General features: G+C 39.2%; 1 protein-coding gene across 1 annotated transcript in view; it reads right to left on the bottom strand.

Annotated features, from left to right (window-relative positions):
- Positions 1-1,272: 1,272 nt before the first annotated feature.
- tnfrsf21 (tumor necrosis factor receptor superfamily, member 21) overlaps positions 1,273-15,079 on the bottom strand; it is a 40,015-nt gene continuing 26,208 nt past the window's right edge. The window contains exons 5-6 of the mRNA XM_058614228.1: positions 4,615-4,882; positions 1,273-3,013 (exon numbers count right to left, since the gene is read on the bottom strand). Coding sequence (XP_058470211.1) covers positions 2,784-3,013; positions 4,615-4,882 — 498 coding nt within the window. The 3' untranslated portion in view covers positions 1,273-2,783. The remainder of the gene's footprint in view (positions 3,014-4,614; positions 4,883-15,079) is intronic.

Here is a 15,079-nt window from a genome sequence, read left to right as displayed (position 1 = left end):
TCTCACATCATCATCATCATCATCGTCTCAGACTTCCAGTAGAAAACAAAAAAGCTCACACCTTCACCTCACACCCTCATCATCACTATCATCATCGACAGTCCACAGCAGCACTGCCTTCACTCCTCTTCATTCAGTCTGGAATACTTAAAAATAGTCTTTGAGTCCAGGGTTGCGTCCCCCTGTGTCAGGTAACCAGTGAGAGTTCACTTCTAGCACCAGGGTACAGCTTTCACGGCAAGTGGCTTACTGAAAACAAGAGTCCGTCATTTTCTGCTCTTGTGAAACCTGCAAAATCATCTGCGGACCTTGATGGGCTTTGTTTGTTTTTTTTTGTTTTTTTTTTGGTGGAGCTTATTTTAAGAATGTCAAATGTGGAAGGAATTTAATTGTACGTCCTGATTGAAATCAAGTACCACAAGTAGACTTCAAGTAGAGTATAGAGTATGCATATATTACATCCCAGCCAGGTCATCTTGTAATGCCAAGCACGGGGGGGGATACATCTGAATGCCCGAGGGAACATGCCATAAAAAAAAATAATAAGACAAATGCCAACAAAGAGATGCTACAATACAAAGAATAAAAATAAATGTAGAAAAAAGTTACAACAGAAATGTTAGTATGTCAGAATTACAGAAAGGACACACACTATACACGTCTGCCTCTCCTTTAGAAAAACAATTCATCATTACATTTTAATGTGAACTACATACAGCATGTAGCAACATACATCTGCTTGAAAAAACACAACCACCCAAAAATCTTGTGTTCAATTTCACTACACCAACACTCACACAATTAAAGGTCATTTCATTCATTTTCGACGCCACATTTGTTGAAGTGTGCAGGGAGAGCGGGCACAGAATGTGCATGTGCGTACTTGGAGAAGAAAAGACGACAAGAGATAAACCTGAAGAGTTAAGAACGAGTTGGAGAGACAGGATGAGGGGTCTCCAATGCGCGGTGCGTGAAAGTGATTTCAATCATAAGCTGTGTACGTCGTCAAAACTTAAAATAAGGACGAACCGACAATCACTGAAGCTGTTCTGTTGGCCTTACTAAAGCTGTTTTTAAACATGAACCGAGGGTCCAGACATTACCCGCCATTCACATAATGAACGCAGCTGGACATCGTGTGTGAGAGATTAATTCACAGCAGCAGGGTCATCTCTGGAGGATGTTTCAAAGTTCAAATGAGGATCCTCCAGGCTCCTTTGAGGATGCATGAGGCACAACACTTGCCCATTTGCTTGCTGTGGATTACTCACACAACCTACATTTCGATATTTAAGGGAAATCATACTAGGATGGGAGAATAAAAAGAAAAGAGGAAGACCACAGAAGGACATGTAACAGAGGGGGATGAAAGCAGATGATCCGCTGGGGCGACCCCTAAAGGGAGAAGCCGAAAGAACAAGAAGATACTAGGAGAGAAGAAGCAACTTGTGTTTGCGTTCACACGTACGGCCCCTCTGCACAATCTCAGGAGAATTAGAGTTTAGTGCACGTCTTAAAAGCAGATTAAACACTTGACGTTGGTTTTTTTTTTCTTAAATTTGTTATCAATCTGCAGAATTCTGAGTCAAACAGTTAGTATGTTTCCATGCACAGTTAAGTAGAGCTACAAACATTCTATTGGACTAATGTCCAGAATACAACCACTGATGGGGCATCTTCCACTATGCAACAGAGGTGACATACAGTATACACCCTCTTCTGTACGTTTGAATCCAAATTCTATTTAGTACAATTTCAGGACTAACATGTTTACATGTATTTTAAAAGTCCGGCTTAAGTCTTTTTTGTCCAAAAGCAAACAGTTCAAAGCCAAGCAATATATCATAACATTTAATATAGTAAATATTACTCTAGTATTACACTAATACTGGCTTTTCTCATTTGTGTCAAATTATTGTTTCTGATGTACGGCTATGGATGCAAAGCAGCAGGTCGGCTCCCTTATCTGATGCTGCCACCTGTTGGTCTGGCAGAGTGTTTACAAGACAACCCACATACTGTATGATCTGTTCAGGTTCAAGGCAGAGCAAGAGAAGGAAGTAAAAAAAAAAAATAAAAATAGAAGAAAGAATGGGGTGAGACTGGGGACAACAAGGTCAGGCACATGATTTATGGGTCAGTTCACACCCGGACAAAATACTCGTGAATGCGGTTCATAAGAACTTTGAAAACCAAAGCTTTATACCAGTGTCGTGTAGAGCTATAGCTTATTGTCTCTGTAGTCACTTAGTGATGACTGCCATGTTACTTGTTTCCCTTTGTAACACTGAAATTGTTGAAAAAAAAAAAAAAAAAACAACCTTGTAAGATGGCGTCGTCGTCCAGTTAAGATTAAGAAAGTGCTTAAGTGTGTGTTTAATGGCGTTTACAGGTCCTTCTCAGGTGTATAATACATGTATAACACCACCTTTAACAAGGCTGAGCATAGTTAAAGAAAGTGAATAAAGTATCACCTCATAGTGTTTTCACTATACTGATAGTTGACCCTGTATCGTGGTGGAGGATGGAGGAGAAACCGACCACACAAAGGAGGGAGATCGGAGGGTAAATAGAAAAAAAAAACTTCCAGTAAAGAGTTGAAAAAGTCATTGAAGGGAGTGGCCACTTAATGCTCATGTGACAAAATAACACAACAGCCCCAGTATCAACCCCAAGCTAATTCTGAACAACACCAGATCTGATTAATCTCTGCTACTTAGATAATATCCTGTACTGACTGTCTGTGACCGCCTGTGCAGTTTCCTCTTCTCCTCCATCCTCCACTACAACAGGTCGGGGAGGTGGCTGTAGACCGAGTCCAGCAGCGTCTGACTGGCCTCCTGACTCTTTACTCCCGCGATCTCAAAGAGGCGATCCAGCTTGTCCTCGGCGTCCGGGATCTCCTCGATCACGTGCAGCTCTTCTGGGTTGAGGATGTGCAGCATGTCGTCGAAGATGGGCTGCAGGTCACACGGGTCCAGGCGCACCTGCCGCAGCACGGTGTCTTTTTTCTCTGGAGAGGGAGACAGTGAAGAAAAACTGTTATTCAATTGATACAGTGCGTCATTGGTCAAGGGAAAGAGCAGAATGGAGGCAGACCATCCAATGTCGTGACCTGAAGTTAAAAGAAGAAGGTCAATGAGTGTCTGTACAGACTATACCATTATCAAAATGTAGGTAAAATATTTGACGTAGCTAGCACTAATGGCTGTTGGCCCTAGAAAATGAATGATTCAGTATCGATTATCAAAAAATTGTAGTCCAGTTCACCAAATGTTTCACTTTCCCTTACAGTGACGATGGTGCCGAAATCAGGTGATGACATGTGACGTTGTGCTTTGCTAAATTTGGAGGGCACAGCTCTTATTTGACTATATTCAGTGTCACTTACTTCTGCTTTAATATAAGCAAAAAATATATACTATTGCTTATATAATATATAGTTTTCATTAAGGGGAAACTTGGACTTTCAAGGTAAACTGATATCGATCAGAAGTGTTTACATTGTCTTTTAGTAGTTGTTCCGCTAAATTCTACAATTCGCCACTAAATACTTTTGATAACTTCTGCAGACACTGACTCAATGGTCAATTACACCTCTGTATTCAAACATCCTTCGCGCCAAATGTCAATAAGTGCATCGACAAGTATCGATAAGGAGAATTGGTATCAGTAACGTATTGATCAAATCCTAATGATACCATCCATTTAAAGCTGCTCTAATCACAGTTTTTAGTTTAAAGTCTGTGAAATCCTTTAGTTTTGTTCAGTGACATGAGCTCTGATAAGTTGAAGCCAAAAAAAAGTTTGAAATTTCAGCTTTAATCAAGATAGGAAAAGTTTAGATGAGTAACTGATGAGGCGTAAACAAATACAGGTGACACCTGTGGCATTTAAAACATGTCTTATCTGAGAGATGAGTGTGAGAAGACGTGTGTCCAAGTCAGATGAAGACGAAATGCAGTGGACCTGCCAATGAAACGCTACCATGATTTTCCCTGTGTCATCTTCTCTGTTCCCACAGGTTTTACACAGAATGACCTGTATTTTTTATACAGTGTTTCATTTATTAATGCAACATTATGAATGTGATATTAAGAAACAACATATAAATATATTAAGACAGAGTCCCATACACTCTTGGGTTATTATAGTAATTTGGCAGACCCTTCTGTGGATTGGCCAGAGAGTGGACTCTCTGAAAATATGCAAGAGCTGCAACTAACGCTTATTTTCATAATCGATTAATCTGTCAATTATTTTCTCGATTAATCGTTTGGTCCATGAAATAACCTTAAAAAATGTTGATCAGTGTTTGTGAAACCTGGAAATGATGATGCTCTCAAATGTCTTGTTTTCTTTGTTATCCAGAGCAAGGAAATGAAGAAAATATTCACATTTAAGAAGCTTAAACAATCGGAAATCTTGTTTTAATTATGAAAAAAAAGCTTCAAACCGATTAATCGATTATCAAAATAGTTGTTGATTAATTTAGTTATTGATTAATAATCGATTAATTGTTTCAGCTCCAATTATCACTTAATTCAAGCTGTTGGCTGCACTCTTCTAGCATTAGCCCCAGGAAAGTTGTCACCGGCTGTAAACAAAACTTACCTTTGGTAATGAAGGAGCCGTTCCTGCTGAGGCCGGAGTCTTTGCTGGAGGTGGAGTCGCAGCGCAAGAGCGGTTCAGATTCGTCGGGGAAGAAACCTTTGCTGCGGTCCACTGGCGACTGCTCCACACCCACGCCGCTGGAGGCCCCCACGCTACCACCGCCACTGCTGCCACGGCTGCTGTTGCTGGCGGGCGACCCCGGCACCTTGTGGACGGGACTGAGGCTTTGGCTTACATTCACCGAGGTCATCAGCTGGTTGATGTCAAACTGTAGGTGGAAACAGAGCGATTGGGAGGAGTGAGAATTTACAGCTGTGCACGTCGCAGGAGAGCTTACAGATGAAACAAAGCAAAACCACGGTGAATAGTGGGGGCAGCGTAGAGTCAATAGTCCAATCAGTCAGAAAAACCAAGGAAAATAGTTGTCGACTGTTTCATAGAGCATGACTGCCAGATGTTGTGGAAGCACAATAAAATAACCTCTTCAACGGTCGCCATTTCTGTTGATGCCTGCAACTTAGCACTCTGCACTGCCCTCTAGAATAAGTATTGTGTAACGTCCGTACGCAAAAGATGCACAGAGGTATGTAGGGTAGTGACAGACATAACGTTTGGGATGGACAGATGTTAAAGAAAAAGACAACATTGGACCTGAAACGGTGTCTCAGGATTGTTGGTCGCATTTATCTGTTTTGATATTCTAGCCGTACAAAGTTTTTATGAGGATGTGCCCATGGACCCCCCTCCTCCGAGAACACATAAATTAAACTAACAACCACCCCAAAACCACCACCAAATACACTGACAAAAAAATAAAGACCACCCCCAACAGCCATGGCAATGTATATACTGTATATCCCTTTATATTCAGGTCATAAACAAATAATGATGAAGCTCAACTATATTCACTTCATTCACAAAAATAATCAATTTGATTGCTTTTGTTCCATTTTGTTTTTGTTTATCTCTTTAGCTTCATGTCCTGTGTCTTATTTAACTCATTATATTTTCTTTTTTGGTCTTAAACTCGTTCTCTCTATCAATACCATTGTCTACCACTGCCCCCCCCCCCCCCATGTTCCCATTTTCCATCTTTTTTTATTCAGCCTGTCCTGTTTCTGAGTAAAAATGTAATGCTCAGTCTAACGCTCTCTCTCTCTCTCTGCACCACTCTGGTGCAGCAGTAAACCTGCGGTTTGAACTGGTAGCGACTGGTTTGAAGACCATGCCTTGTTATTCTCAGTGTGACTCCACCCGCGCCTAAAGGTCACAGCAGCATTGGCGTCACTTCATTTATATTCTAAATGAAAAACTGAGCAGAAGCGAGAGTGATTTTCAAAATTGACAAAGCAGTCAATTCTTTTTTTGATTTTCTGGTTGATTTGGGTCCTGATGGATGTCTGACCTCCAACAGGACACAGAACAATCCCCGCTGTGTTCTTTCTCTTGTGTTTTCTTTCTCTCTAGCATAATGTCTGGGTCACTGCGCCACAGAGTGATTCTTACAGAACAAACACGCCGCGTGTGTCTCACGTACGCAGAGCAGCAGATGTGACAGGGACGATGTTTAGAAGAGCAGATGCAGAAAACAAAAACTCAGCCCCGGGAGAGAGGGGATGAATTTAGCAGCCTTTAGAGACAGGAAGTCTGTGGATAAGTGAGTACACAAAAGAATCTGATATTCATCTTTTGTGGCAGAGGTTTAACACCTTCACCAATAACTGGCTCTCAGCCATTTTGGTACAAGAAGCTGTCGTATATTAAAAATTGACCTATTTTTTTGAGCATGGATTTCACAATATAAATCTACAATGTTATTATGTTTACATGTTGACTTGGATAAATAATAACCAGAGATATTTTCTCAGCTTTATTGTGTTTCACACAGACTGTACATAAAAAAATGGATGTAGTCTCTGAGTCTGGAATGTGAAGCCAATGAGGAAGTCCCTGAACATGTATTCTCTGAAAATGGCCACCAGGGGACACTAGTTGCAAACAAGTCGTTTGTATCAAATTCATCTAAACCATTGAACATTTTCCTGAGGAGTAAATTTCAGGTCTTCTTGAGTAGAGAATGAGTCCACACTCTGGTCAAAATGCCCTAGTTCCTAGTTCCACTCTGATCAAATACCCTGTATATACAGTAGAACAGTATTTCTGAATTTCCTCAATGTACCACCAGAGGAATTTCGCGTACCCCTGGTGGTTCACTTAACACCGTTTGAGAACCATGGCTTTAACTGATGCAGACAAACGGGGTGCAAGTTGTGACGGACATTATCTGCCCACTGTCACGTCCCTCTAGTCTGATATCTTTAAACCGATAACCTGAGCTGCTGAGGAAGATGAGAGCAGCACTTACAGGAAACACCTGCCTAAGTGTGTGTGTGTGTGTGTGTGAAAGAGATAGAGACACGCAGTGAAAGGGTCAGTTTGAAATCAGCATAATACAGTGGTTTTATTATGGTATGATATTATAAACAGTGGTTTAGGGGGGAAACTAACGATTATTTCCATAATTGATTAATCTGTTGATTATTCACTCGATTAATCGGGAAACTGTTTTGTCCGTAAAATGTCAGAAAATGTTCCAAACCTGGAATTCTCAAATGTCTTGTTTTGTCCCCAAACCATAATGATTCACTTTTAATGATTTATTTGTTATGCGATACATTAAGAAGCTGAAAAATCTGAAAATAATGGAAAAAATAGTTGTCACTGTCACCTATCAATCAACTATTTATTCATCTATTTCATTTTTATTTGTTATATTTACATGTTTATTTTCCATTCACTCCTCCTGAGTTCTGGTTTCTCATCAGTTGGGTTTCCTCGTTTTATGTTTGATATTTGTTAATCTTATGTGTTGTCGGGATGGTCGATGAGTGAGGGGTGGGTGACTTTAATCATAACAGGTTAATGTCTTACCCTAACTTTAACATAACCACAATTCAAATCTTAGCCCTAAACTTAAACCTGGTCCTCAGAATTGAGGTTCTGCCCCAATTCTGAGGAGTTTTTGACCAGGTTTTGCTCTCCATGAGGACTACTGCTCCTGACAAGGTAAGTGTGTATCCTAAAGAGGTAACAAATGCAAGTACACACACACACACAAAAACACACACTGAGCACACAGCCCAGCTCTCACGCGACGTACACACACACGTACAGTGTTGGCAGACTGCTGTAGGGTGAAGGGCACTGGGGACAGAAACACACACTGGGAAAACTTTCTTTAATTAGATCAAAAATGTTCCAGGAAAGAATGAAGAGACTCCATGATGTCATGGCACGTTCAGCCCTCACCCCTGAAGTAGATCTGCAGCGAGATCTTTCTCCCCAGACTGCACTGAAGTCTACTTAACGTCAAACACGCTCACAAACAGACGCACATCATCACTGGGAGTTAACTTTAATAGAATCAGTGCCGTTTCTGGGAAACTTCTGGGTCTTTTCTGCCCACAAAGCGATGGATGTGGTTTTCCTTTAACCATCACATGGGGCTCGTTATGGAGGCGACTGAAAGCCGTCTAATGGGACCTGAGTCATTAACACCCAATTAGGGTAGAATTGCATGTGACTGTGCATGATTGTGGCCGGAAGGGGAAAAGTGACTGTTGTAGGTTTTCTTGCATTTACTTTGCACAGTGGAGGGAAGAGGGCACATGAGAAGAGGAGGTGACAGATGTGTGTCACTGGAATACATTTCTCATTTGAAATGTATGAAACAAATAATAATAATAATAAGATTGTTCTTGAAGGTATTCTTATGTGTCAGACTATATCATACATCCATTTATCGTCTACTAGGGTGAAAGGCGGGGTCACACCCTGGACAGGTCGGACAGGTCACCAGTCCACTGCAGGGCAAACATAAAGAGCCCCCTTGGGGCGATTTCATTTTGCCCAGGTGCCCCATAGACTTACATGTTGGAATTCTTTTTTTTCCAAATTTTGGACCCTGCAATTAATTTCTATGGGCTCGCCCCCAAAGTGATTTGAGCACTGATTCAGACAGGTAATACAGACTTAAAACATTTCTCTGAAAGAGCAAAAAAAAAGACACAGAACGGACAAGGACACATATGGACAACGCTATGCGGAACAAAAGAGTGATAGAGAAGCTCGCATGTTTAAAGGAGAGATGGGCATAATGATGTCGGGCCTCATGCACATCGATCATCTGCTCTGCTCCACACTAGTCTGACATTTCAATGACCTGAAAAAGTTCCAAAATGCTGCCGGCTCGATTTGACTTTGTCACCCGCATTCACACCGTGATTGGTTCTTATCAGTCACGACTGTCAGCTGCGAATGAAATGTGCCGTCAACTCTTACTTTCTGTTTTACCTCATCGTCGTATACTAAAACATATCCAACACTTCTCATTAATAGTACTAGTGTGGTACCCATTCAATATGAGCCTGTTGTTGTTTTTTAAAGACTTAAATCATCTTTTTACTTCTCTTAAACTTTTTAACTGTCTTAAACTTTCGGGTGATTGTAATTCTTACCTTGGCATTGATTTTTTACAATTCTATCCTTATGTTGTTGTCAAATGTTTCTTTACAGCACCTTAAATGTGCCGTTGTGTATGAAAAGCTTTTGTTTTTGATAAAAATCAATATTCCCGGGTCTTCCTGACTCATCTGTATATTTTCTTTAGTGTTCCTATCTACGTTTATTAACTTCTCTGATTTCAGAGAAGTTACACCAAATCCAAAGATGACAAGACTCATTATGTATTCAGGAAACAAATAGTAGAACAGACTAAGAAAGACTTATGGTCTGTTCCTCTAGACCCATTATTATCCTGGACTCTGTTTAACAGCCATTGAAGGTCATTCGAAAGCAGGCGTGTGCTTCAGTTCTGACCCCGTTTGACATTTTCAACACAACTCTGCAAATATTCCCGGATCCTTTCCGTGTGGATTGCGAGACAAAAAACAGAAGGGCAGAAAAAAAGGTGCACCGTCTTGCCCCTCTGCTAATTTGATGTGTTTTTTTTTTAACTCATCTCCCTCAGGAGGATCGCTCCATCTGCTCCAGTCTGACATGATGCATCCATTAGCCACTCACAGGAGGCTTATCGAGCATGGCTGCTCTTAACTCAACTATTGTGATGTTCTGATGACCTGGGACAGGAACAGCAACATCACTTGTCTACATTAAAGTGCATGTAAAGCAAATGCTGAGATTTAGAGTTATTTAGAGATTTAAGTTGACGCTTAAGAGCTATTTATTCACTTTGGCTTTTAATTCCAGTTGTATTATTATTTTAATGGGTGCAATTCATTTTATTTTTCTATTATATTTTGTTTCTATTGCTGTGTTTTACTAGTTTTATGTTTGTTGTTGTTGTTTTTTAACCTTATTGCAGAAGTTCAGGTCAAGCTTTGGTCTCCACTAAAGTGTGTTTGTGTATTTCAGACTTTGCTGAATTCTGTTGTTTTTTTTTTTTAATCATTTTAATTTAGTATAATGGCAGGTCATTTTCCTGGCTGGTTGACAATGTCAGAAGAGATATTTTCCATTGCTTTATTTGAACTTTGATATGTTCCTATTTTGGTTTTTAATGCCGTGCATGGACCGACATTTTTGCTTTCAGGTTAAAACGACTTCTGCCAACAATTATTTTATAAAGCAAACTCAAGGGCTAGCATTTTAGTCTGGCTTTTAACTGAGCTGCATTTATTGCATTTATGTTACCGTTAACCTTTTAGTTGTTTTCACTGTATCATTAGTTTATCTACTTATACATAATAGTTTGTTGTGTCCTTCATCGGTGCATCCCCTTATTCTTTTAGTTTAATTGCTTTATTTATTATCGTTATTTATTTTTATCTTCTTTTTATTCCTGCTGATTTTCGCCCATTATTATTACTTTGTTTCCCCAAGTATAGACTGTCAGGTACTGTTGTGTTTTTTCCCTTTGTTTTATGAGTTGATAGAGTTACATTATTTAGTGAATCACTTTCAGCTACGTGCCGTCGTATGAGAAGGTGATTGAGTATACTTTTTCTTTCTTTTGCATATAATTATAATAATGTGCAGGCACATATGCAGCATTTTCCATGAAGTGACTAAGAATCTACAACTTTAATTGTGGCTATTTATTCAATCGAGGTCATATCTTGACTGCGTTTTGTCACTTCCTCGGAGGTTAAGAGTTAAGAGTGAACTAGCATAGAGGTTGAAATCATCGCCGTCGCTCGTCTGTCTGGTTCCAACACGGCAGCGGCTGACGTAAAAATAGAAATGTCACTCACACAGCTGTGGCTCACTTGGTGGCAATCGCGGCGATACTGCGGACACCCCCCCCCCCACTGTGTGTCCATCACTCAGTGTCATATAGGGCTCTTATGTAACGTATGACGCACTGACAAGTTTCTCATAAGTGCTCCTACGAGCTGCTGTGAAATTAGTCATGAAACAGTGACCTTGACCTGTTCTGAAGTTTCGGAAAGACTTTACATTAACAAGTAACACTATGATAATGGTTTGGCACTACGTTTTATAATAGGGAGGTTGTATTATTTTAGTAGCATCTTATTTCTAATGCATGGTAATAGTGTGCTAAAAAGAGAATAATATTACAGTATTTCCATAATTTCCAAAGTTATATCGAGGTAATAGCATGGTACTGACAGTTAATACAGGTTACTATAAGTGTAACCTCCATCCATACATTTCTACCACTTTATCCAGCTGACATTACACCCTGGAGAGGTCATCAGTCCATCGCAGGACCAACATACAGAGACAAACAACTATTCATTGACAACAATGGACAATTTAGTGTCCAATTAACCCAATCCCCATTCCTCCCCACCCAGAGGTAACTTTCTTTCTGAGAGGCAACAACGCTAGCCACTGCACTTATAACTACTTATGTGCAATCGCCAGTAATCCCATGTCCCTTTTTTATGTTTTATCCCTTCTTAGATTTTTTTTATGTTTTTTAAGTGTTGTACACTGCAAACAATGAAAAAATGTACTAGTGCAAATGAATTGAATTCAGTTTATTTATCTAATCACACCATTTTTTGGACTTATTTACTTATTAAGGCTGATAATTTGATTTGTTTCAAGTAATTTTTTTGAAATTTCCTTCAAGTAATTTTCCCCTAATTGTGGTTATATTTTCTGGCTTTTTAGAGGAGACATTTTTTTGCAGTGTATCCAATGCTAATGTTGGATTCTGTTTTTCAAAGCACAAATGGGCAGCATCTGCACTTTGATTGCATGCCACATAAAATTACAACAAAGCTTCCCTCCTCCCATATAGGTATTACTTCATGATATACATATATATATATATATGACATTATGTCAACATTACTTCTCTATTACAAAAAACCAATAACCATACAATTACCATATTGTTGCTGTTCCTACAGTTTGATGAAAGGAATCAGATGCTACTAAAAAGGAACAGATGAGATCCATAGAATACAAGTCTGTCGAGGAAGGACTAAATTTAATTGACCTAATTTAACAGCGTCAAAGTAATGGTGATCGTTAAATGTTGTCTCCACTCCACCATCCACGCTACCATCTGTTAGCAGAAAACTAGCCCTGCAAGATCAGGGCTGCCGGCCCGGAGTCCTCACGATGTCCGTCAGCCATCAGTGATGTCTATCCACCCAACCCCAGTGGTCAGCTTTCCAAATTCAGGGTTAAATGAAGGCCAGTCAAGTTCTTCTGCGGTGACCTATAATAATCTTTTCTTTATAGACGTGCCTTTGTGTTGTATTATCTGCTATCTTATCTACAACAACATCCTGTCAGACCAACCAGTTGTTGGGGATCATTTGCTGATTATTAAACTGTGGTGAAAGGCCAAATTAAAAGGCGAGTGAGACCTGAACAAAACATCGACTGTGTGGCACTAACCCTGAAGGTGACATTGCTCTTTGTCTAAACTGCAAAAACTTTGACAGGAAATGTAGATGTGATTTAATGAGATTGACAAATATCTATCAATATCAAACATGATTTACCTAACTTAAAGGTCCAGTGGGTTGGATTTGAGGTATCTTCCAATGGGAACATAACATTTATAATTATAATTGCTTTGGTCTTTTATATCACCTGGATATAAATAACGGATGTGCTTAAATTACCTCAAAAGTAGCCCTTTATATCACAGAAGTGGGTCATTTTCCATGGAGTTAATCATGTTGTACCACCAGGTTTGTACACAACAAATCCAACAATGGCTTTTTTGTGTTCTTAAGGTACCTGAGGAACACTTCCTTGATCATATTGGATAAAAATAATGAGGCTAAAGGTATTCAGATGTTTGGTCCTTTGAGTGGAAGAGAAAAAAAATGGAAATTTGGTCTGGGTTTAATACACAAAAGAGTGTTTATTGTGTTCAATTCATCTTTCCTTGACCATAACTAATATACTTTGTTGCTTCTACGTAACCAGAGACAGGGATCAGTTATTACGCATTGGATACAAATTAATTTGACTTATAACAAACCTAAATAGAAAGACAGAAATTAAAAAAATAACACTTATCTCAAGGTAGTCAGGAACATTAGTATCATTTTTCAGTCTTTTAGCATACATAACTGTAGTAATTGTGGTTTTGTTCTTGTTTGGCACTTGTATCCGTCTTCTATCCTGTGCCACCTACTTCTTATCTCTGTAAACCAACATCCAATAGTTGCTTTAAAGCAGTTAATGGAAACATTATTTTTACAGCTGCAACTAACTAAATTTTTTTCATAACCAATTAATCTGTCGATTATTTTCTCGATTAATCGGTTGGTCCATAAATATCAGAAAACCTTAAAAAATGTTGATCGGTGATCGTCAAACCTGGAAATGATGATGTTTTCAAATGTCTTGTTTTGTCCACAAACCAAAATGATTAACTTTTAATGATTTCTTTGTTAGCAAAGAAATGAAGAAAATATTGACATTGAAGAAGCTTAAACAATTAGAAATCTTGTTTTAATTGTGAAAAAAGCTTCAAACCAATGAATCGATAATAGCTGTCGATTAATTTTTAATTGATTAATAATCGATTAATTGTTTCACCTCTAATTATTTTATTATTATATATAATATGAAAATTTGCGAATCCTTTTAGTAGAAATCAAGTGCTCTGTAACCACTTCCTGATGATAAATTATTCTAAATGTTGCTGCTGAACATAATCTAGCCAGTGAACTCATGTCTATCTGCAGTTGCAGGTTAGGTGTATAAAGCTTCTCATAGACAACAGTGACCTTGAGGAGAGTGTTCAAGAGCAATAACTAGATATGAATCTCTGGCAAGTTAGAAGGGAAAAAAAAAGAATGAAAGTGGATGGTGATGAAAGATCCAAAACATTTGTGCGTGTGTGTGTGTGTGTGTGTGTGTGTACTTAGAAAACGACGGAACGAGACCAACAGCAGGAAGCTCAGACATGTTTCCTAAATTCCTAAATTACAGTCATCCGGCTGCATGTGTGTAAGCATGTGTGCCGGAGCCCGAAAGTGAGACGGTATCAGGTTTGTGTTTTTTTTTTAAACGCAAGTGCACTATAAAAATAGCTTGGCACCTATGGAGGCAATTTATAGAAGAGCAAAGGCACGTGTATTCACATACAGTGTTTCTGTTTGGTTAAGTGCCTCTTAAACACAAACAAATGTAAGGAATGTCAGTCTATATGTTCTATAAGTTAATCATGTAACTGTCTAATGGGCTGCTTGATGGAGGGTGACTTGCTAAAGGCACCAGTGTGCACAGTTTTTGGTGTTTTGACAGGAAATCCAAGATATATATCAGTCGCTTTGGCCCCCTAACTCACAGCAAACATGAACTACCACATTAAAAAGTCAAGTTTGGATAGGAAATCCAAGAGATATTGGTATAGATGCAAGAGAGACTTCACTAAAAGAGCCACTTCAGCCCCCTCTCACAAAGCGAACATGCACTACTTCATTGAAGAGTCACATTATACCAATCTGCCAAAGGAAAGCCCCAAATCAACAAAGAGGCAACTAAGGAATAATTAAAATGTAGGTTGTGATTTTAAGATGTTAAGATCATTCAATTATAACCATCGAACAAGTTGCTTGACAGGCTTCAATCTTGGAGGGTGACTTGCTAAGGGCACCGATGTGTGCCGTGCTGACTTTGGCCATGTTCGGATAGGAAATCCAGGAGATATTGGTAGAAATGCAACTTCATCCTCCTCTCACACAGCAAACATGCAAAAAGCCAAGTTTACCAGTCGACAAAGGGAAGCAAGGTATGGTTGCTCTAATACCAACAAGGGTTCATCTACCAGTCTTGTATAAAGTACTTGAAAGTGACACTTGAGCAAAAGTACAAGTATCTTACCAGAAAATGACTTTAGTAGAAGTTAAAGTCACCTTTTTGAATATTACTTGAGTAAAAGTCTTCCTCACAAGTACCTCACATTTACTGTACTTAAGTATCAGTAGTCATTTTCTGATAG

Source organism: Solea solea, chromosome 17 (genome assembly GCF_958295425.1).
Source record: "Solea solea chromosome 17, fSolSol10.1, whole genome shotgun sequence".
In the NCBI taxonomy this organism is placed as follows: Eukaryota; Metazoa; Chordata; class Actinopteri; order Pleuronectiformes; family Soleidae; genus Solea; species Solea solea.
This window is presented reverse-complemented; position numbering and strand designations above follow the sequence as displayed.